Source organism: Macrotis lagotis, chromosome X, assembly GCF_037893015.1.
Source record: "Macrotis lagotis isolate mMagLag1 chromosome X, bilby.v1.9.chrom.fasta, whole genome shotgun sequence".
In the NCBI taxonomy this organism is placed as follows: domain Eukaryota; kingdom Metazoa; phylum Chordata; class Mammalia; order Peramelemorphia; family Peramelidae; genus Macrotis; species Macrotis lagotis.
Window position 1 is genome coordinate 683,323,889 of NC_133666.1, and position 24,194 is coordinate 683,348,082.

General features: G+C 43.1%; 1 protein-coding gene across 4 annotated transcripts in view; it reads left to right on the forward strand.

Annotated features, from left to right (window-relative positions):
• The window catches only part of WSCD2 (WSC domain containing 2), a 136,518-nt gene extending 114,400 nt beyond the window's left edge, over window positions 1–22,118 (forward strand). For all 4 annotated transcript variants that reach the window (XM_074206059.1, XM_074206057.1, XM_074206060.1 and 1 more), the window contains 4 exons: window positions 3,787–3,908; window positions 7,736–7,910; window positions 10,658–10,822; window positions 18,026–22,118. In XM_074206059.1, the coding sequence (XP_074062160.1) occupies window positions 3,787–3,908; window positions 7,736–7,910; window positions 10,658–10,822; window positions 18,026–18,336 (773 nt within the window). In that variant the 3' untranslated portion in view covers window positions 18,337–22,118. The remainder of the gene's footprint in view (window positions 1–3,786; window positions 3,909–7,735; window positions 7,911–10,657; window positions 10,823–18,025) is intronic.
• Window positions 22,119–24,194: the final 2,076 nt, after the last annotated feature.

The following is a 24,194-nucleotide window of genomic DNA, read 5'->3' on the forward strand; positions in this document are numbered from 1 at the left end:
GCTGTCCTAGGCCTGGGTTCAAGCTCAAGGTGACTGAGCCATTGACTTCCTTCTACAGTGAAATCTACCAGTTTCCAGTCCCCTGTCCTGTCCCTGGGGAATGACTTCAGACTTGGGAGGCAGTTGAAAGTCCCACCAGGTCGAAGGGTTTTGTTGCTAGTCACTAAAAATAGAGGGTTCACATTATCTCTGAATTGTTGGGCTAATTCAATTCATCTCTGGGTATAGGTAGCCTTTAATAAACCACAGTTCCATGGCCTGGTTCATTCCCCACTGTATTCTTTAACATGGCAGAGCCCAACCTAATTACCCAGGGAGCTGGCTTCTGTCTTCATACCAAAGAGAACTCTTCCCCTTCTCCCTGTGTTGCTGGGCTTCAGTGACATGGGAATAGTCATTGTGAATCCCCAGCACAATGAGATGATAGGATTTCTCAGGTCCCACCAGGTGAATCTCAGCTATTCTCATTCTCCAGCTCAGCAGTCACCCTAAATCAAAAGAGCAGCGGCTCTGGTCCCCTTTAACTGGTCTCCTTATAGCCAAGGCCAAGGAAGTTCAAGAGCTGTCCCGGCCATGCAGCAAATCCAGTGTTGGCTTTTATGGAATCCAGGTCATTGGGACTTGATCTCTTCCAATCACTGCTCCTCCCCATCAGCCTCCTCATTTTGGGGGACCTGCAAGGAGATTTCTGGGAAAATCAGCATGGGATTGGCAATTCTAAAATCAAGAAATAGTATGCTAGGAAGGGACCTCAGTGGTCCCTGATTCTAAATGGAGGAAGAAGCTTGATGGTGGCATAACCAAACCAACCTGTTTTTCTGTTTTGTATATGTATTGCCAGGTCTTAACATAGAGCCTGTACATAGTAGGCAGTTAATGTTTGTAGACCTAGTAACTTTCTCATTTGAGAAGGCTAGGTCATTCTAGGTCTATAGCTGGGAGGGACCATAGGAACCCAACTCCCAAATTTTACAGATGAAGGAGAGGAGGTGACTGCCCCAAAGGCCCCCAGGTAGCATGACTGCAAAGGCAACCTAGATCCTCTTAGCTCTAGTGTAACCTCTTTCTTTTTCTACATGTTGTATTGAGCTCCTTGGAAGGAGACCTCTAACCCCTCAAGTTTATTGTGCTCTAAGATGATGATCCACATTGAAGAAGTGCACATACTATGCCTCAGAGGCTCCCACTCCACTTGAGGTCTTAGATATTTGTTCTCTACCCATCCCACTCCCCCCTTTCCCCAGCAAATCTCACTTTGTTTCTGCCATTTTGTTGTTCCTTGTTCTGCCCACGAAACCAAATGAGTCTAATCTCTCTTTTAAGAGACAGTCCTGGAAATAGCTGAATGTAGATGTTATTATGTAGTCTTCTCCAGACTAAACTGGGAGTAAGGGGTGGAGAATAAAGCAGAAAATGTAAGAACTGAGAGGAACCTTAGAAAAAGGAATACCAGGGCTGGAAGGGATCCTAGAACCAGGAATGTAACAATTGAGAAGATCCTTTTAATTTAATTTAATTTAATTTATTTTAATTAAAGATTTTGAGTTTTATAATTTTTCTCCCAATCTTTCTTCCTTCCCCCTACCCCCACTACAGAAAGCAATTTGTCAGTCTTTATTTTGTTTGCATGTTGTACATTGATCCAAATTGAGTGTGATGAGAGAGAAATCACATCCTTAAGGAAAAAACAAAAATTCTTAGAGATAACAAGATCAGATAAGATATTTGTTTTTTTTTTCTAAATTAAAGGGAATAGTCCTTGAACTTTGTTCAAACTCCACAGTTCTTTATCTGGATACAGATGGTATTCTTCATCGCAGATAGCCCTAAATTATCCCTGATTGCTGCACTGATGGAATGAGCCAGTCCATCAAGGCTGATCATCACCCCCAGGTTGCTGTTAGGGTGTGCAGTGTTTTTCTGGTTCTGCTCATCTCGCTCGGCACCAGTTCATGCAATTCCCTCCAGGCTTCCCTGAATTCCCATCCCTCCTGGTTTCTGATAGAAAAATAGTGTTCTATGACATACATATACCACAGTTTGTTAAGCCATTCCCCAACTGAAGGACATTTACTTGATTTCCAATTCTTTGCCACCACAAACAGGGCTGCTATCAATATTTTTGTACAAATAATGTTTTTACCCTTTTTCCTCATCTCTTCAGGGTATAGACCCAGTAGTGGTATTGCTGGGTCAAAGGGTATGCTCATTTTTTTGTCCTTTGGGTGTAGTTACAAATTTCTCTCCAGAAAAGTTGGATGAGTTCACAGCTCCACCAACAGTGTAATGTGTCCCAAATTTCCCACAACTCTTCCAACAATGATCATTATCCTTTCTGGTCATGTTGGCCAGTCTGAGGGGTGTGAGGTGGTACCTCAGAGAAGCTTTGATTTGCATTTCTTTAATAAGTAATGATTTAGAGCAATTTTTCATGTGGCTATGGATTGCTTTGATCTCCTCATCTGTAAATTGCCTTTGCATATCCTTTGACCATTTGTCAATTGGGGAATGGCTTTTTTTAAAAAAAAATACAACTCAGTTCTCTGTATATTTTGAAAATGAGTCCTTTGTCAGAAACATTAGTTGTAAAGATTGTTTCCCAGTTTACTACATTTCTTTTGATCTTGGTTACAGTGGTTTCATCTGTGCAAAAGCTTTTTAATGTAATGTAATCGAAATAACCTAGTTTGGTTTTGGTGATGTTCTCCATCTCTTCCTTAGTCATAAACTGCTCCCCTTTCCATAGAGAGAAGATCCTTTTTAATAGGGAATGTCAGAGCTGGGAGAAGCCTTAGAACAGGGAGAGATTTTAGAAATAGTCTTATCTAAGTTCATTATGTTTATATTTGAAGAAACTGAGTCCCAGAGAAGGGTGCTGACTTGAGTTACAAGGCAGGAGCTGTACCCAAGATGCTTTTCATGAGCACACCCTCCCCTCCACCCAAGCACAGACAAAGCTGAGCCCAAAGCTCATTCCCTGAGAGCAGGGGCCCTGGGTTCCATTCACATCCCTTGTGCTTTTCTCTGGACAGCTGAGCTTCTGCCAACTGACAATGGTGAGCATTGTCTCCATGAATGGGGAGCTGCAGCTGCTGGGGAGGCGGGGCCAGGCTCCTTCTTAGGGGAGCATCCAGGTGCTCATCAAATCCCCCCGAGCCCCCCCTTCAAGTCTGACGGCATCACTGGTCTCTAGCAGATTCAACACTCATAATGGGTCCTCTGGTCTCTAGCCCAAAAAGAGATCAAATCTCACTCTTCTACCCTTTACCTGAGACAAACTACATCTCCTCTCTGGGGAAAATGGAGAGAAGACTGTACTTTCTCCCTCACAGGGCTATGGAGAGAAATGCACATGTAAGGCAGAAAAATCATAGAAATATCAACTGAAATTATTATTAGAATCAGGACATCTTGGTCCTTGCCCCAGCTTTGCATCTGATTTATTGATGTCTCAAATAACCTATTAGCTCTCTCTCTGGGCTTCAATTCCACCTGGATTTGGTACATAAGAAGAATTTGATAAATGATGAACTAAGAGGGCATGGGAGGAATTTAACTCAAAGGCAATGTCTGGTTTTGGCATTCAGTGCTTCTACAAGGAAACAGTACAACTGGGGCTTCAAGATAGATGCCATGATTTCATTTGAGCTTTTGCTAAGGATTTGTGGTGTGACTTTGGGCAAGGTGGTTAACCTCTCTGTACCAGTCTTGTAAAAGTTTTTTGACTGACCCACCCTTCCTTTCACATGCCCAGGGCTCATTTCTTCTCTCCCTTTGGTCCTGCAGATGGTAGTGCTATATTCCGAGGTTGCTTCCACAGGCCCGACAACCTCTCCTTGGCTTTGCCTGTGACGGCCATGATGTTGAACATGTCGGTGGACAAATGTGTCGACTTCTGCACAGAGAAAGTGAGTGAGCCGGTAGTACTTGGGCTGGAACCAATGATGGAGGTGGTTTGAGGGGGTTGTTCTATGGGAACTGTTCGTGGTGGTAGTGGTAAGGTGGGAAGTGTAGTGGATGCTCTTTGATGTATTTCTGTTGTATGCCAGGTCTTCCTGTCCTCTACTATCTCTCAGCCTGTCCAAGTTTATTCTCACTGTTTCCATGACATCTTAATCCTCTGCCATTCCCTTTTTCTTTTACCTTCAATCTTTTTCAACCTCAGGATCTTTTCCCATGAGTCCTGTCTTCTCATTATATGGCCAGTTTAAGTATTTGAGTTTCAGTTTCAGTATTTGACCTTCCAATGAATTGACTGAATTCATTTCTTTTAGTAATAACTGATTTAACTTTCATGCAGTGAATAGATGAATGACCTGGGAAAGGGTCTTAGAACAGAGAATATAGAGCTGGGAAGGGCTCTAGAACAGAGTGTGCTAGACTTGGGAGAGTATTAGAACCAAGAAGATCAGAATTGAGAAAGACCCTACATTTGAACCACAATATCTTTCTGTTCACCATCATCATGATGAGGAAACTGAGGCCCAGGAAAGAGAAGTCATTTTTCTAAGTTTCTATCAGGAACTGAATGACATTTAATACCTAGGTCTCCTGACCTTGAGGATAGGCTCTTTCCTTCTTTCCATTCCACAAAACCCTTAATAGATACACTCTATTACATTGGTCTCCACCATCTAGCCAGACCCTTAGAAGGAATTTAGGATGCTCAAGTTCTGAGGGGAGAAAAGACTGGAGGACCTGAGTCTAGACATTATTATCCCATCAAAACCATCCCACATGGCGAATGTCACAGGTATAGTTATGCCCATTTTACAGATAAGAAAATTGGTTCAGAGTTGGGGTGACTTGCCATAGATACAAGGTGACTTTGTGGCATGGTTAGTAAGTGAATTCAGATCCCTTTACTCACTGAATCCAAAGTGCTTTCTACCCCCATCCCCATGTCCCCATGAAACCCACTCCAATCATCACACCCTGAGATTGAGAACGCACAGATCATCAGCACCAGCCAACATAGGCAAGACAATATTTCACACTTGCCCAGGCAAAGTAATGCAGCAAAGTAGAATGAGCATTTTTAGGCACTAACTAGATGTAGAGCATTGTGCTGGGCCTGAGGGAAATAGGAAATTTAGAAAAAAAGACATGATCCTTGCCTTGGAAATTATAATGTGTTTGGAGAATAAGACTCCACTGCAGGTGGCTAGAATCTATTATTCTATGATAAATTCCATAAGGAGAGTGATAAAATATAGGGCTATGTGAGGGCTGAGGGGGAAAGTCATTACCCTTCAGTTGGACTTTAAAGGATGGTGAGGAATTCAATTGATGCAGAATAGGAGGGAGGGTTTTCCAAGCAGAGGACACAACTTTGAGCAAATGAATGGAAGTCTTAGAGTATTAAAGTCAAAGGGTCACAGACTTCCATATGAATCAATCTCAGCAAGTCTCTCTCCCATGTGCTAAGACTTTCAGGCCACTTTACACACATGATCTCACAGCAGTCTCAAGACAACCCTTTGATGTAGGATCTATAGATAGATAATCATTATCTCACAGGCTTAGAGGTTATATCGTCACGCAGTTAGCAAAGGTCCAAAGGTAAATATGAACTCGTCTCCCTGATACTAAGTTTGCCACTACAACAAATTGACTTTCCAAATTAAAAAAAAATTATATGTATGGCATACTTTCATAGTTGCTGATTACTTTGTATTCATTAGGTTATTTGAGCCTCACAATATCTCCAGGATATTGCAAGATGGGAGTTTGAATCCAGCCTCAGACACACGAGCTGTGTGACCTTGGGCAAGTCACTTAACTCTGCCTAGTTAACAGGGCCATCTCCAGTCATCCTAATTCATATCTGTTCACTGGATCCAGATGGCTCTGGAGGAGAAAGTGAAGCTGCTAACTTAACACAGCCCCCCCCCCCCCCCCCCACAACTTCAATCCAATTCATGTACTTATGACATCACCAACCTGAGATCAGGGTCATCTTTGAGAATGAAGAGCAAACATCATCATCATCCCTAGGACATAGGTACCAAGGTCACCATTATCTCCATTCTATAGATGGGAAAACTGAGGCTCAGAAGAACAATTCTTTGCCCAAGTTCACCCAACTAGTAAGTGTCACAGTCAGGGTTCTTTCCTAGGGCTCACCGAGCTCCAAGTTTAGCATGGATCATGAATCACTATTGCCACTAAGATTAGATTCTCTCCCTAAAGGAGCAGTCATAAGCATCCAGAGGTATCTCCCTGCCTGCCTGTCCCCAGCAATTAAATCTGAGCCATGACTGGGCCCCAGTTCCAGGTGATGTGGCTGCTCCCTCTGGAGGCTGGCTGATCGTGGTGTAAATAAAGTGGGGCTCCTGATTAACCTGCCACCACTGAGGCTCGGTTGCGAAATTGCCTGTCAGTCCTAGAATGTTCCCTCATAACTCTGTGCTTTAAAATTCCAAATGAGGTCATGGAAGATGCAGTCCCTGAGCTTTTAGTGACCTGCCTCCCAGTGACAAATTCACACATTATTCAGCTGCTGTTAGAAAGAAGAATAGAGCAGCAGATAGATGTGCATGTAGATGAATTTATGGGAAGAAAGGAAGGAGGAAGGAAGGAAGGAAGGAAGGAAGGAAGGAAGGGGAGGGAGGAAGGAGGGAAGGAAGGAAGGAAGGAAGGAAGGGAAGGAAGGGAAGAAAGAATGGAGGGAGGAAGGAAGGGAGGGAGGGAGGAGAGATGGAAAGGCTTAGGAGTCTTTAGTGTATATCAAGCCAGTTGTGCCTTATGTTAAGTGCCTGCTATGTGTCTGACTCTGAGCCCAGCACTGAAGCAGCTGGGCAGATAGCAATGCCCAGTGGTTGGAGGGAATAGCAGTAGGGCAGATGGTAAGGTTGAGGCATGAAGACTAATAGGGAGTCAGAGGTGAGGAGGGATTGTCTTTCCAGTCAAGGAAAACTCCTGCACATAGGCTGAAGAGATGGAAGGACAATTGTGGGGAACAGCAAGGAGGCCCATGGGTCTTTGAATCTGTCTCTGTTCTGATGCAGAGGAGCCAATCTGCATTGGGAGAGGGAGGAAGTCATGGATCTCACCATCTGACTTGGCATTGCCTAGGGCCACTGAGAGGTTCAAGGACTTCCCCAAGGTCCCACAGTCATGTGAGTCAGAGATAGGACAGGACAGCAGGTCTTCCTGACTAAGGCTGGCTCTGTTCATGATGCCAAGTGACCCCCCCCTTCCCCCCTCCTCCTCCTATTAACTGATATTTTAAAATGATAATAGTAATAACAATAATACTGAGGAATGAGTCTATCAAAATGAACTCAGATTCGAATACTTTTATTCCATTACAAAGAAGCTATAATCCACCATCTTAAAAAAATCCCCCCAAATATTCGATAGATAATTGTCCTCAAAGTTTTAGCTCAGTTTTAAGCTATTAAAGCTACCCAAGAGAGCATCCTAGATGACAATAACAATAATAAATAGTATTAGTGACTGTCATAATAATGGCATTTTCATTAGAATCTGCAAATCTTCTAGTTACATTATCTCATGGATCCCCACACTCATCCACGAACATTAGTGAGTTCATTCCATAGAGGAAGAAGCTGAGAGCTAGAGATGACGTTACCCAAGGTCACATGGCTTCTACGTTAGGAGTGGGATCTTTGAATCCGGGTCCCCCTTGGCAAACCTATGGTTGACCACGGTCCCATTGTGTCCAAGACCTGAACCATTCTTCATTGATGCTCTCTCCCCCCACCCCCAGGAGTATCCCCTGGCAGCTCTGGGCGGGAAGGCCTGCCACTGTGGTTTCCCCAATACTCGTTTCCGCCTTCACGATCAGGAAGATGAACAACTCTGCGCCCAGAAATGTGGTGGCGAAGAATACGAGAGCTGTGGGACAACCAATTACTTCATCGTGTACCAGACCCAAGTGCAAGGTAGGCTTGGCCTCGGTCCATCAAGCGCTCCCACCCCGGCCTGCCTTCCCAGCCCAGAGTGCAGCAAGAACCACTTTCCATCACCCTGGCTTCATGGGCCAGATGAGCTCATTTTTGCAAAGTGCTTACTTCGCAGAGCCTAGCTAATTAAATTGTAGCTTCTTAAGACTCCCTCCCTCTCTCTTTCCTAGCTTCAGATTACATGGTATAGACTTTCTATATAGCTTGTATTTACTTATCATGCAATTACGCTGTTCCCCTGCCCAGTAGAATATAAACTCCTTGAGGGCAGTGACTGTCTCTTTTTTCTTTATTCCTGTGGTACATAGGAAGAATTTAATAGATACTTATGGAACGGAACTAAAGGGAGCTCACTACCTTTTAAGACAACCCATTCTACTTTTGGACGGATTTCATTACTGGAAAGCTTTTCATGTCATCACGCCTAAATGTGCCTGTTGGCATCCCGGTTCTGCTCCAATACCTGAGTTATTAGGGATAGAATCATAATAACATTAACAGAAATAAGGGGGACCATGGTCCAATTGATAGGGAGACACCTCAAGCCTTGTCTCAGAAACATGGTGCGATAGAAAGGTCACTGTGTCTAAAGTCAGGGGATCTGTGTTCCTGTCCCCTCTGACACTTATCTGAGTCATCTCAGATAAGTCATTTATCCTCTCTAGGACTCAGCTTTCTCATGTGCAAAAATGAAGGCATTGGACTAAGGAGCCATTGATGCTCCTTCCTTCTAGAATCTAATCCTAAACAAAACAACTAAGTGACTATGAATGAATGAATGGTATGCAGAGCACACACCACACACATTCCAGTCTTGCAACCAAAAGACTCAGCTTCCTGAGTTCAAATTCAGCCTCAGACATTTACTAATTGGGGTCCCTGGGTAAGTCACTAAACTTTGCCTTGGTTTCCTTATAGGTAAAATGAGCTAGAGAAGGAAATGGCAAACCACTCCTGAATCTCTGCCAAGAAACCCCCAAATGGGGTTCAGAGAGTCAAACACAACTGAGAAACAACTCAGCAACAACAAGAAATGTACCCAATATTTTGGTAAACTTTGAAATAAAAGCAATAACATAATCTCTCTACTCAACGAGCTCTCATTGAAAAAGGGGAGATAATACACAGAGGGCTCAACTTTAGGGAGTTCAGAGACTTGAGAACCTCATGGTGAAGCAGCAGGGTAGATGACAAGGTCCACAATTCACTTAACCTCTCAGTGAATACTCCTCTAAATCTCTAAATTAGAAAGAAATTGCCAACCTACATTAGGAAAGGTGGCTTTACTTTCAAACCAGAAGTTGCCTCTACTGTGAAATCATGGCAAAAATATTATCCCAAGGGGTCATAGATTTAAAGCAGGAAGCTATCAGAAGCTATCAAATCCAAATTCATATAGAGTCATATTTCCTGGGTGCAAGGCCCCCATTGAAAGTTTACTAGCTGGGGTGGCTAGGTGGCACAGTGGATAAAGCACCGGCCTTGGAGTCAGGAGGACCTGAGTTCAAATGCGACCTCAGACACTTAACAATGACCTAGCTGTGTAGCCTTGGGCAAGCCACTTAACCCCATTGTGTTACAGAAAAAAAAAAAAAAACAACCTAAAAAACCCCCCTAGAAAGTTTACTAGCTTCTGACCTAATTACATTTCTGGAATCAACTGGATCCATAGAGGACAGAGTGGGATGGATGAATGATACCTATCTGACATATGAGGAGATGGGGGTTCAGAGAGGTTACAATGATTTGTCCGAGGTCTCATAGCTAATGATGGCAGAGACCAAAGCAGTTTCTGATGGTTCATAGACTCACTCAGTAAGACACTGGACAGAGGCCAGCCCATGCCTATGTTTACCAGATGTCTAGCATCCTTCCACCTGCCTTCTTATTCCTCCTGACCCCAGGTGTGCTATGTTGTACAACCCCGAGCCTGAAGCTCTCTCCTTTCCCTCCTCCTATATGGAGAAGCTAGCTAGACTTGGCTAGGAATTGACCTATCTGCCACTGACAGCTGTGGGGGAGGAAGCATATCTTTGTTTTCTCTTCTTTGGCTGCCTTTTCTTAGCCTTTCCATGGGCTCCCATGGGGCTGCTTACAAAGTCTCTTTCTTTCCTTCCCCTCATCATGGATCACCCAAGAATCTTCACAGATCTTATCTTGTAGAATGTCAAAACTGGGAGGGGCTTTGGAAGAGAAGATGCTAGAACTGGGAGGGACCTTACCACAGAGAATGTCAGAGTTGGAAGGGACTTGAGTACAGGAAATGCCAAAGCTAGGAGGGACCTGAGAACAGACAGGGACCTAAGAACAAAGAATGCCAGAATGTCAGAGTGGGAAGGGACCTGGGAAGTAGATCTTGGAGATCATCAACTCCAACATCTTCCTTTGGGAGTTAAGAAAACAATGAAATGAAGTATCTTTTTTTTTATTTTTTGCAAAGCACTGGGGTTAAGTGAGAGACTGGATTTGAACTCAGGTCCTCCTGACTCCACCAGGGCTGGTACTCTATCTACTGCACCACCCAGCTGCCCTTGAGATGCTGTAGCTTGCCCAATATGACACATTTAGTCTATAGCCATTCCAGAACCAGAATGACCCAATTCTCCTGACCCTCTGTTTTCAAATATCAGACTCTGTGACCCCCATCCCCTTTCCTGACTTCCCAGCTCAGGTCTTCAGTGTCAGTACTCCACTAACTCAAATCTCTGCCTGTGTTCTCTTTGCAGATAATCGCTGCATGGATAGGCGGTTCCTCCCAGGGCAATCCAAAGAACTCATTGCCCTGGCCAGTTTCCCGGGTGCAGGCAACACATGGGCCCGCCACCTCATTGAGCTCGCCACTGGTTTCTACACGGGTAGCTACTACTTTGATGGCTCCCTCTACAATAAAGGTGAGATTGGCTATTTAGAAGAGCCTTTCAGTAGGTTTGGGGTAGTGGAGAAGGAGGACAAAAGATGAAAAGGATTTGGGGCATTCTGCAAGAAGGAAGCCATGTTGGTGAAGGTGAGGTTAAACTCAAGGAAGGCTTTGAGATATGTTTGGAAAGGCATGGAATTTCAAATGAGAACCCCGCCACAAGAGACATCATGGATCAAACTCTTGACTAATTTGCAAAGTCCACTGGGGACAAGAAAGAGGCACCAGCTCCACCCTCAGAGGGCTTAGCATCTAAAAGTAATAATGATTTTCACATTTCCATATACCTTAGAGTTACAAATGATTTTCCATTTATTATTGTATTTTCTCAGCACAGAGGCAGGCAGCCTTTAGTGGACAGAGGGCCAGGATTGATAACACTCCTCCATTTATGAGCTGTGAGACTTCAGACATAACCCCTCACTTTGGACTTTCTTTGGATTTTCTCATCTGTTAATTAGGGAGAATAAACTGCCTAGCACTGCAGCACACCTTGATTGTGTGGCTCTAGGCAGTGGGATTAAGTGAGTTGCCTAAGGTCACACAGCTAAGTAAGTATTTGGTCTGAGACCAAACTGGAATTTAGTTCCTCCTGACTCCAGGACTGGTGCTCTATCCACTGGGCCACCTAGCTGCCCTCTGGGTGTAGCTATTAAGGATTGTCATACCCAAGAGCACAACATTGCCTTGTTGCCAGATTCTGTATCTGCTAATCTCCCTTCTGCTCATGGAGTAATGGGAGCCAAGATCTGTTTGATCATTCAACTCCTGTGCCTTGCTTTCCTCATTTACAAAACAAGGGTGTTGGACTGGATGACTTCTGAAGTCCCTTCCAAACCAAAACAGATAATTCTAGAAGGGGAATTGGATTAAAATGGACCACTTAAAAAATTTACTGATTTATAGGATTATTGGTATGGAAACTCCCTCCACTGGAGGATAGAATGAAATGATCTTTGAGGGTCTTTCAGTTGTAGCTTGAAGCAGATGGACAATTAGTCTGTGACTTAGAGAATAGTCTGGGGTCACTTAAAAATGAAGAGGGGATTCAAACAAAAGCAAAACCCTACATGTACCCTCAAGGAGGTTCCATTCTAATCAGGGAGATGAGCATGAGAATGATTCAGTAGATACAAGACTTTTTTAATGAACAAAACCAGCAAATTTCGCTCTTTTTTTTTTGCTGCTTAAACTTTTTTGCTTCATTTTATTTTTGAGGGCTTTTTTGGTTTTGTTGTTTTATTTTTAATTATATCCATTATCCCCCAATTACATGTAAAAGCAATGACATTGATTGTTGCTTTTTTAAAGTTGTGAATTTCAAATTCCACTTTCCCCTCCCCCTTCCCTGAAAGATGAAGCCATCTGATTGAGGTCTGCAATCTGTTCAGGATATTTCTGCAGTAGATGGGAGGTAGTGTCAGAGCAGCTGGAAGAACTGGAACAGGCCTTCTGGAGAAGGTGGGATTTGAGCTGAGTCTTGAGGGAAATTAGGAGGCAGGTGGGGGAGGCAGGGCATTCCAAGTAGGATCTGAGGTGGATTCAAACCCAGATCCACAGACTCTGGAGCTAAGTTAATGCTCTATAAGAATCCTCTCTATGACATTCTTACATTCGGCTTTCCATCTAGTCGCTTCTGGTGTCAGATAACTCATTACTCTCTATAGGAGAGTCACTAATTGTTAGAGCATCTCCTTATGGGAGAGCCAAGAGTTGCCCCCTCCCTTTTCTTCATCTATTTCTCCTGCTTTTCTAGGACCCAACAGCACAAATCCATTCCCTTTGCCCCATAAAATGCTTGGGTCCAATTTCTACCTTTGTTTCTTGCTACCTATGTAACCTTGAACAAGTTATTTGCCTGTTAGTTTTCTCATCTATAGAATGGGGGGAATGAATCCCTCCCAAGTCTGTTTCTGAGCCTTGGATCAGACAAGCTAAGTGTAGATTAAAAACCTTGTGGGAAGCTAGCTTGATTCAGGCAGGGCTAGACCTCAGATAGCTTATATTTGTCCGGGGTGGGCCCATCATGGGACGTGGAGGTCTAAAGATGGATGGTGCTCAGGAAGCTCAGGCCACCACCTATCTCCCTCTTATCTTGAAGACTCTGGGGACACCTAGCCCCACCACCACCATATTTCTTGTCCTTTTTCATTCTGGAATCAGGAAATGAGGGAGAGTCCTCATACTTCCATCAACCCTATGCCTTGGTCCATTTTCTGCAAGGATCAAATGAGATAATATTTATAAAGTACTGAGCACAGTGTCTGATATATAAAATATATTGAATGTATGCACATGTAAATATGCATACATATATGTCTATATGATGCAATATAAATGCTCATTCCTCCTCATTCTACTTTCTACAACTCAAATATGGAATAGAATCATAGAATGCTAGACCTGAAAGGAACTTTTGAATCAATGAATGAATTTAATGAACCAAAAAAATCTATTAATCTATGTGTTTGGTACTCTGCTAAGCAATGGAGATTCAAAGAAAATTGAGCTAGTCTCTGCATGCTGGGAGTTCAGAGCAAAATAGAGGAAAGCGGTTCCTATGGGGGAGGGGGGTGTCCAGAGAGAGGTGTTTTGGCCTGAGAAGTTAGTTACAGGACGGGGAAATGAAGCCCTATGAGCAATGGCAGCCATGGTCTTTCAGGGAATGGTCGTGTGTGGGTTTGATTATTACTCAGCCAGAGGTGGAAAGCCTCGGAGCTTGGGTGAGGGGAGGAGATGTCACAGTAGGAAGATGGCTAGAACCACTTGCTGGGGTTGGCATCGGCTTATGCAGGAAGGATTCTCATTAACTCTGTTTTGAAATAACCTACTTCTACCCTTTCATTGTAAAGATGAATAAACCAGGGTCAAGAATGGAAAAATTACTTGGCCAAGAGTTACACAGAAAGTTAATGGAACGGCAAAGAGTAGAAGCAGGTCTTTCAATTTTTTTTTGTGGTCCATGCACCATATATATCCCCTTAATGGAGGTGAATTAGGGGGCATATTCTCTTATCATCTTCCCCCTCCCTTCTCACAGGAGAGAGAGAGAGAGAGAGAGAGAGAGAGAGAGAGAGAGAGAGAGAGAGAGAGAGAGAGAGAGAGAGAGGGAGGGAGGGGAGAAGGAAGAAGGAAAAAAAGAGGTGAGAGGAAAGAAAGGGGGAAAGGAGAAGAAGAAAGAGAAAGAAAGAGGAGAGGAGAAAGAGGGGAGGGATGCTATTCTCTCTGCATCATTCTCCATTGGCTCTCTCCAGTCCAATCTTCATCTTTCCTCTTTTCTGCTCTCTCCACCTTCCCTTCCCTGATCTTTTCTTTTCTCATTTTTTCCCATCTCCTTACTCTTTCTTCATCCTTCTTGTCTCCTTCTCTCCTCTCTTCCTTTCACTGTTCTTTCTTCCCCTCTTTCATTTTTTTCTATTTCCCCACCCCTTTCCCATTCTCAAGTCTCAGCAGAACAAGATGCCTCCTAGGCAGACCCCCCCCAATAAGAGATAGGAGGGAGCCCTTGCTGGTTACTGGGTGAATAACAGAACTCCCCCTGCCTTGATCTGAAAAAGCCTGAGAGCTGGTTTTCTTTCACTCTGATACAAAAGAGTAATTTATTACATTAATATTGTGCTAGGAACAAACATTATTTGTCTGCCTCCCCTACTCTTGGAGGGACAGCAGTGGCCAGGACACAATGGATGTCAAAGCCAGGCTTGCTGCTGCAGCCAGCATTCCAAACCATATTGGGGCTTGAGGCAAAGAAGCAGAAAATCTGGGGATCCAAGGCCTTCTGCTTCTCAGAGCCCAGCTCCATGGCCAGGACAGTTGCATGGGACACCTAGTCCCATAAGGCATCTGGAATATTGGATCCTGTCCAGGAGTCATAATTTAAGGACAATGATAAAATAGTGAGGGATGGATGGCCAAGATGGGGAAGAGTCTCAAGCACATGGTATATGAGTTTGGGTTGAAGTATTGGAGAAGGAAAAAACCGAGGGAAGATAGGAGAGCTGTGTCTTCAAGCATGTCCAGTGCTACCTTGTGGTGGACCAAGACTTCTTATCCCCAGCAGCAATGGGGGGAGTCACAAAGAGGGAAAAAGCTACTATCAAGGAGAACCTTGAGAAGTAATGAGCTCCCCATCACTAAGACTCTTCCAACAAAGGAAGATGAGATTGTCCCCTCTCAGATTCCTCAGATACATTGTAGTGAGGATTCTATTCAAATAGAATCTTCTCTGGTCGTATTGTTGTTGCTCAGTCCTTTCAGTCATACTCTTTGTGCCCCTATTTAGAGTTTTCTTGGCAAAGATGCTGGACCATTTTACAGATAAGGAAACTGAGGCAGACAGGGTGAAGTGACTCACCCAAGGTCACACAGCTAGTAAGTGTCTGAGGCTGGATTTGAACTCAGGAATATGAGTCTTCCTGATTCTAGGCATGGGGCATTCTGTGAACAATGGTGCTCCCTTGCTGTAGTAGGTGCTTAATAAATATCCATTGGGGGGGAAGCTAGGTGGTGTAATGGATAAAGCACCAGCCTTGGAGTCAGGAGTACCTGGGTTCAAATCCGGCCTTGGGCAAGCCACTTAACCCCATTACCTTGCAAAAACCTATGAATAAATAAATAAATAAACAAACAAGCAAATAAATAAATAAATAGCCATTGGATTGGATATATAAGAGAAGAGTTTTGTCCTGTTTGTTTAGCCTGGTGTCTTAAGTGTTCCTGGTTCTAATACCTATAAATGACTTGCCCAAGGTCACCCAGCTGTGACATGACAGCATCAGGACTCCTCCTCTGACCTCCAGACCCCTGGACTCTTCTGCCCTATCCTGCTGTCTAAACAAAAGCTGTCCCCTCCCCTTCCTCCTCAGACTTGGTAATAATCAGAAATACAACACGTTATATGTCTTTCCCTTTATGCAGGAAGGAAGCCAAGCAGAGCCCCAGGGTTGATGAGAGAGAATTAGCTCCCCAGCATCTGATTTTATCTGGGCCCAGTCTGTGGGAGGCCCCAGATTCTGCCCTGTTCTCCAGTTTCTTGCTAACCCGTCCATCCCAGGGGGTGTAGTGATGACGATGCTAATCCAGGCCCCAGCAGGGCCAGAAGAGAAATGGGCAGGGAGGGCCATTTGTCTCCCTTCCTGCCTGCCAGACCATGTAACCCCCGAGGACAGGCAATAGATCTTGGGGCACACAGAGCACAGGGAGGACATGTTCATTCATGGAGCTGTATGTGTGTGTGACGCAGAATCTGAGGATGGCAGGGCTGGGAGGGGCCTTAGAGCAGAAAGTATCAGCCATAAGCAGTTATCTAGACTAATGTACTCAATTTGCAGTTTAGGAAACTGAGGTCCAGAGATAAAGTGACCCCAAGTCGCACAATAGTTCATGTTAGAGCTAAGATCAGAATTCAGACTTGGACCCTTCCTACCATGCCTAAGTGCCTCCTTGGTGCTTGGTGATAATATCTACCAAAGATGCCACCAGGCAGAAGTGGCATCTCTCCTTTGTGTCTTCACAAGTGAAGACCGATCTTTGGTTGTACACAGGAAAGGGCCACAGACTGGGCATATTAAGCCAGACCATTTCCTAACTCCCTAGAGCCCAGGTTGTGACTCAGTCTGGGGCCCTTAGTGATGCTGGTATGTTAAAGGCAAGGCCTGCCACTTGGGGCCAAGATGCACTAGTTCATGAACCTTGAGCCTACCTGTGGCAGAATGGAAGTACCTCACACCTGGTCTTTGTTCTGTCCTCACCAATGGTATGACCTTGCACAGGCCATGAAACCTCAGCAATAAGATTCAAAGCCACACTGGCACTACCCACCTCACACAGGATTTTCCATTTCCCATCACCATTCCTATGCCTGGAAGGCCTTCCTTCCTTGCTCACCTCCACCTCTTAGAATTCCTAGTTTCTCCAGCCCTACCTCCCACATGAAGACTTCCCAGATCTTTCCGGGTGCTAATCAGTGCCTCCCCTCTCAAAAACAAAAGAAAATAAGTATTACATAAGTCCCTTGAGGGCAGATTCTATATCACTTTTGTCCTTGTCTTCTGGATGCCCAGAAGAACAGCTGTTCACCAGGTGTGTCCAACTCTTTTTGACCCCATGTACTATAACATGCTAGGCCCTTCTATCTATCTATCTATCTGACACATAGTAGGAGTTTTATTAACATGCTAGGCCCTTCTATCCTCTACTATCATCTGATACATAATAGTTTTAACATGCTGGGTCCTTCTATCCTCTACTATCCATCTGACACATAGTAGGAATTCTATTAACATTTGCTTTATTTGTAAATATATTTTAAAATTGTTGTTTATAAGACATTCATATGTATTTGTTTATAAATATTAGATTGATTCATGGCTCCAGTTCAATCCAATCCATCTTAAAGGTTTCAAAAAAGCTCTCCTGTATGAATGGCACTGTTCAGGTCTTGGCAATACCAAGACAAAATCAAAACTATTCCTGGCCTTGGGGACATTCTACTGGAGAAAACAACATGCAAATAGTTCATTATATAGATAAGAATTTGAGAAGACAAGAAAGAAACTCAACAACCAAGGGGATCTGGTTTCCTAGTCTAGAAAGTAGCTTATGAGCTACAGCCTAAAGGAGTAATGGGTAAAGGGGAGGAGAGAAGGAGCCCTCCAGGGCAGCCAAGAGTGCTGACCATGAGAGGGGAGGCAAGGACTAGCAACTGAAAAGATCTGGGAAGCCTTCATGTAGGAGGTAGTATTCTAAGAGTTAGAAGTAAGCAAGGAAGGCATTTCAGGCACAGGAATGGCAGGGGTAAAGGAATGGTGATGGGAAATGGGGGACAGAATATTTTTGAGGGCACACCAAGTAGATCAAAATGGCTGAAATGGAGAGGGCATACAGGAGAATAATATGAGAAGGCTGGCAAAGGAGGCTGGAACTAAATTGAACTTTAAATGCCAAATATAGGAATTTGCATTTTGTCCTAGGGATAGGGAGCCATTGAAGAGTATTGAACTGAAGAGTCACTCCTTTCAGAGGAGGATGGGATAATGGGGATGAGAAGTTCTAAACTGTTTATTATTCAGGGAAAAACAATGAATCTCCCTCTCTTCATGAGGAGATAAGGATGAATTAAAGGAGACCTCTTCCTTTGTCCTGCTATTAATGAATCTCTTTGTCTTCTGAGGAGCAGGGTTTAGAGGTGAGAGAGACCACTGGAGGAGCGGGAGGACTATTTGCATCAAGACCCATGAGAGTGGCCAGAAGGAGATCGAAGCCTTCGATGCAGCCATCCTACTCATCCGAAACCCCTACAAGGCGCTCATGGCGGAGTTCAACCGCAAGTATGGGGGCCATATTGGTTTTGCTTCACAGGCCCACTGGAAAGGCAAAGGTAAGGACAACGAGTGCTGCCCCAGCCTGGCCAGGATCAGACCATCCACCACAGTTGTCTCAAATAAGCTCAGGAGATTGGACATCAGGGGGCAGGACCTCTGGGGGTAGTGTATAGTCTTTGCAGCATCCATAAAGTGTGCACAGGAGTAGGGAGCAGGGTAGGATGTTCCTCCTTTTTAGTTTTTGCAGGGCATTGGGGTTTAAGTAGCTTGCCCAAGGCCACACAGCTAGGTCATTATTAAGTGTCTGAGGCTGGATTTGAACTCAGGTACTCTTGACTCCAGGGCCGGTGCTCTATCCACTGTGCCACCTAGCCGCCCCTAGGATGCTCTTTCTAAGAAAAACTCTTTATAATTTTTTGCTTGTATACTATCTTTTTAAAACAATCTCATTTTTAATAGCTTCCTTCAAAAATTTCCCTATCAGATTTTTCTCCCCCTCCCCCAAGTCAAACCTCATCATCTGAGATACAGATTCCCAACTCCCCTGTGGGTGATGGGGTCTCTTCCAGCCCTCCCCCACTGACTCCCAGCTGCTCCAGAATCACCACTTTCTCTTCGGTGCTGCTCAAAAGCATATTGTGGAATGTTGTTAATTATAGCAATTTACAGATTGCTCCCACGAAATGGATGCCATTGGAAAGAGTTAAAAATCTCTAGCTTCATTGAACAGCTGCTCCCCTCCATTCCACATGTCTTTAAAGGGAATGTCTGCTGAGTCCTATAACCCCAAACAGCTCCCTCCTGATTCTTACCCCAGCAGGGAAGGGGAGCATGAAGAGAAGGAAGGTGGTAATGACTTCACATCTTCTTCTGAACTGGAGGGGGGTGGGAGATTTTTGAATTTTAGTGATTGAAGCTGGAACAAGAACCTAAGAATGAGACCCTAGGAAGTACTCCCAGAGAGCCTAGAACATATATAGCTAGCACCAGAGAGGACTTTAAAATAATAAAAATGTTAAAGGAGAAAGAAATTCTAGAAAAGAAAATGTCAGGATATTGCAGTGGATAGAGCACTGGCCCTGAAGTCAGGAGGAACCTGAGTTCAAATACAGCCTCAGATACTTGATAGCCACTAGCTGTGTGACCCTAAACAAGTCACTTAACCCTGATTTCCTAGCAGGAAATAAAAAAAAGGAAAAGACTATCAGAGGTGAAGAGACCTTAGAACAGGAAATGTCATCTGGGAGGGACCTTAGAACAGGAAATGTCAGAACTAAGGGAATATTAGAACAAGGAATATCAGCACTTGAAGGGGACTTAGAACATTAAAATATTGGGACTGAAAGGGCCTATAGATCATAATGTTTTTTGACTAGCAGGGCTAACCATTCAAACCCATGCTTACCTTAGAATGTTCAGGCATAAAACATGGCAGATTTGAGCTAGAAGGATGCTGAGACATAGAATATGGAAGGACCAGATGATGCCCCAAGACCAGATGAACTTGGGGTTGAACAAACCCTAGGATTGTTCTAGTACCTTTTGGTTTTTCTACTCTAAGCTTTTGGAGTTAGAGTTTGCTGCTAAACTAACATCTCTGGGGAACCCTAAAGGAGGTGGTGTTTGTCCTTCATTCTCAAAGGTGAATTAGGTTTAAATGACAGAATGTTGTGCCTCAGTTTCCTCTTTGGAGCCATCTGAATCCACTGGCCAGATATGAATCACAATGACTGAAGATGGCCCTGTATGGGATGTAACCAGGGTTAAGGTGATTTGCCCAAGGTCAAAGAGATCATAAATGGGCAGCTAGACACCTCAGTGGGTAGGACACTGGTCCTGAAGTCAGGAGGATCTGAGTTCAAATTCAGTCTCAGATATTTATTAGTTGTGTGATTTGGGAATACCTTGTGCCAGAAGAAAAGCTCTAGACTTCTCTGAATCAAATTAGGTTCAGGCTTCCTCCTAGGCTACATTGAGTCAACCCCTCTGCCAGGGCTACCCTGGGCTAGAGAGGGATCATAGATTTAGTTTCCAATCTCCCTCATTTTACAGATGAAGAAACCGAGACTAGACAGGGATCACACATTTAGAACTACAAAGGGACCTGAAAAGTATCTGTTCTAACCTCTTTCGTTTTTTACATGAAGAACCTGAGGTCCAGAAGGGGGGGAAAAAAGACTGATCCAAGATGATACAAATAGAAGTATAATTTGAATCCAAGCCTAAAGCACATACTCTTTCTGGTACCCGTCTTGTACTTGACAAGTATCTGCCTTGTCTAAGATCACACGAATCATAAGGAGCAAAGCTAAGTTTTAAACTCACATCTCCTGACTCCTAAGCCACCTCCTTCTATAACCCTCCCTCCCTTCCATTCAGTTCTTTCAGATTTCAGCCCTCCCTGAGCTTCATCAGCAAGGAGAAGGACCCACTTCAGAGGATTCAGTGGTGCTGGGCTTTTCAGGGGGCTGATGCATCCAGTTGTTGACTCTGCCTCTTGCCACCCCCACCCCCCAATTCCAGCTGTGCATCTCCCCAGCCCAGGCTGAAGGCCCATGTAAAAATTTTGTTCCATGACATTAGTTTTATGATCTCCCTGGAGCAGATCCAAAGCAAAGTTTTATGTGATATGATTACACAAGGTGAATTGTCCTGGATCTGTGTAATGAAACAGATACTGTGTTTAATGATTCTTTGGAGAATTAAGTGCAGTTGGGTTATTAATCAGACTTGGGTTCCTGCAGGAGAATGAGACAGAGCAGCAGAGAAACAGAGCTTGCATTCCTCAGGGGCCCTAGGTGCATGCTTGCATTCCAGGGCTGGCAGAACCGGTGCCCATTAGCAATGTTTATTGCAGAACATGCAAGTTAAGTTACCAAGAAACCAGAGATAAGTGACAGGCTTCCCATCTCTCCATCCAAACATTGACCCAGCAAAAAGTACATGGAGATTAGACGACTCAGGAACTTGGAGGGATGAGGTCCAGGACAAAGCTCATTGAGGATTGTAGGAGAGTAGAATAGCCTTGGAAGGAATCTTAGTGACCATCAAGTCCAAATTGCTCCCCCCTCATTTTCAGATGAGAAAAATGAACCATGGGAAATGACTTGCCCAGGGTCACACAATGTATTAAGTTTGGATTCAAGCTTTTTGACCCCAGCTTAGTGCTTTATCCAGTGTCCTATGCATCTACTTCTGGTCAAGAGAGGCACATCTGGACTCAAAAGAACTGAATTTCAGAGTTGTCCATTTTTCAAATTCAAGTCAGTAAGTTTTAATTACATACATACTAGATGCAGGGTGGTGGCAGCTAGGTGACTCAGTGAATAATGCCCCTGACTTGGAGTCAAAAAGGACCTAAGTTCAAATCTGATCTCAGAAACTAGCTGGGTGACCCTGGACAAGTCATTTCATCCCATTTGCCTTGGTTTCCTCATCTGTCAATTGAGCTGGAGAAGGAAATGGCAAATCAATCCAGTATCCTTGCTAAGAAAACTCCAGATGGGACACAAATGAATATCCTAGTGTTTAGGAGACAACTAAATGGCACAGTGGATCAAATCTAAGGTCAGGAGTCAGGAAGATTTATCTTCTTAAGTTCAAATCTGGCTTTGGATACTTACTAACTGTGTGAACGTGGGCAAGTCACTTCACCCTATTTGTCTCAGTTTCCTCATCTGTAAAATAAGTTGGAGAAGAAAAAGGAAAACCACCTGAGTGTCTTTGTCAAGAAAATCCCAAACAGAGGCAGCTAAATGGTACAGTGGTCAGAGCACCAGTTCTGGAGCCAGGAGGATCTGAGTTCAAATCCAGCCTCAGACACTTAATAATTACCTAGCTGTGTGGCCTTGGACAAGTCACTTAACCCCATTACCTTAAATAAATAAAATTGGGAATGCCTCTAGCCTCTCCCCATTGAATATAATGCTTGTTGATGGTTTCAGATAGATACTGCTAATTATTTTAAGGAACAGTCCATTTATTCCTACACTCTCTAGTGTTTTTAATAGGAATGGATGCTGTATTTTGTCAAAAGCCTTTTCAGCATCTATTGATATGATCATATGATTCCTGATAGGTTTGCTGTTGATATAATTGAGTATACTAACAGTTTTCCTAATCTTGAAACAAGCCTGCATTCCTGGAATAAATCCTACTTGATCATAATGTATTATCCTAGTGATGACTTGTTGTAGTCGTTTTGCTAAGATTTTATTTAGGATTTTTGCATCTATATTCATCAGGGAAATAGGTCTATAATTTTCTTTCTCTGTTTTAACTCTTCCTGGTTTAGGTAACAGTACCATGTTGGTTTCATAGAAAGAGTTAGGCAGAGTTCCATCCTTCCCTATTTTTCCAAAGAGTTTATATAGGATTGGAACCAATTGTTCCTTAAATGTTTGGTAGAATTCACTTGTGAATCCAGCTGGCCCTGGAGATTTTTTTAAGGAGTTCAATAATGGCTTGTTGAATTTCTTTTTCTGAGATAGGGTTGTTTAGGTATTTAATCTCTTCTTCATTTAACCTGAGCAACTTATATTTTTGTAAATATTCATCCATTTCACTTAGATTATCAAATTTATTGGCATAGAGTTGGGCAAGATAATTTCGAATTATTACTTTAATTTCCTCCTCATTGGTGGTGAGTTCATCTTTTTCATTTATAATACTAGCAATTTGGTTTTCTTCTTTCTTTTTTTTTAATCAAATTGACCAGAGATTTATCAATTTTATTGGTTTTTCATAATACCAACTTTTGGTTATTTATTAATTCAATAGTTTTTTTGCTTTAGATTTTATTAATTTCTCCTTTAATTTTTAGAATTTCTAATTTGGTATTTGATTGGGGATTTTTGATTTGTTCTTTCTCTAATTTTTTTAGTTGCATGTTTAGTTCATTGATTTCCTCTTTCTCCAATTTATTCATATAAGCATTTAGAGCTATAATATATCCCCTGAGAGTTGCTTTGAATGAATCCCATAGGTTTTGGTATGTTGTTTCATTATTATCATTATCTAGGATAAAATGGTTAATTCTTTCTATAATTTGTTTTTTGGTCCACTCATTTTTTTAAAATGAGGTTATTCAGTTTCCAATTTGTTCTGGGTCTATATCTCCTTGTCCCAGTATTGCATATGACTTTTATTGCATTGTGATCTGAGAAAGATGTATTCACTATTTCTGCCTTTCTGCAGTTGATCATTAGGTTTTTATGTCCTAGTACATGGTCAATTTTTGTATACGTTCCATGTACTGCAGAGAAAAAGGTATATTCCTTTCTATCCCCATTCAGTTTCCTCCATAAGTCTACCATATCTAATTTTTCTAACAATCTATTTACCTCCCTAATTTCTTTCTTGTTTGTTTTATGATTTGATTTATCTACATCTGATAGTGGAAGGTTGAGGTCCCTTCCCTTCCTTTTGTTATTTCCCCTTATTTCCCCCAATCCCCTTCCCTTTCTCCGTTCCCCCCTCCCCTTTTCCCCTTTTAATACTTGAAAGGTTAGATGTTTTATAAGTTAACTGAGTATGTGTAGGTTGACTTTTAGCCAAGTCTGATGAGAAGAAGATTCAGGTGTTTCTCCTCTGCTCCCTTCTTCCCCTCTATTACCATAGGTTTTTTGTACCTCTTAGTGTAATGAGATTTGTCCCATTCAATCCCCTCCCTCCTCCCATCTCTTTCCTGTCCCCCTTTTTAGGGAGGCAGTGCATTTTTTTAGATCATTCTATCTAGGTCATAGAAAATTCTGAGTGTCTGTCCCTTCTAGTTCAGTATATTCTATTGAATAGAGTCAAAATTCCTGAGGGTTATTAGAGTCTTTCTCCTAAGTGGGGTTAAAGCCAGTTACATCCCATTAGATAGCAGTCTCATGGATAGGTCATGGATGTCCATCATTTCTGGCTAGGTATATTCTCTCTGTTAGAGTTACATTTCTCAGGATTTATGAGAGTCTCCCCCCCGCCCCCCCATGCTGGGATATAGCCAGTTTCAACTTACTGGATTGCATTTTTTTCCTTTTT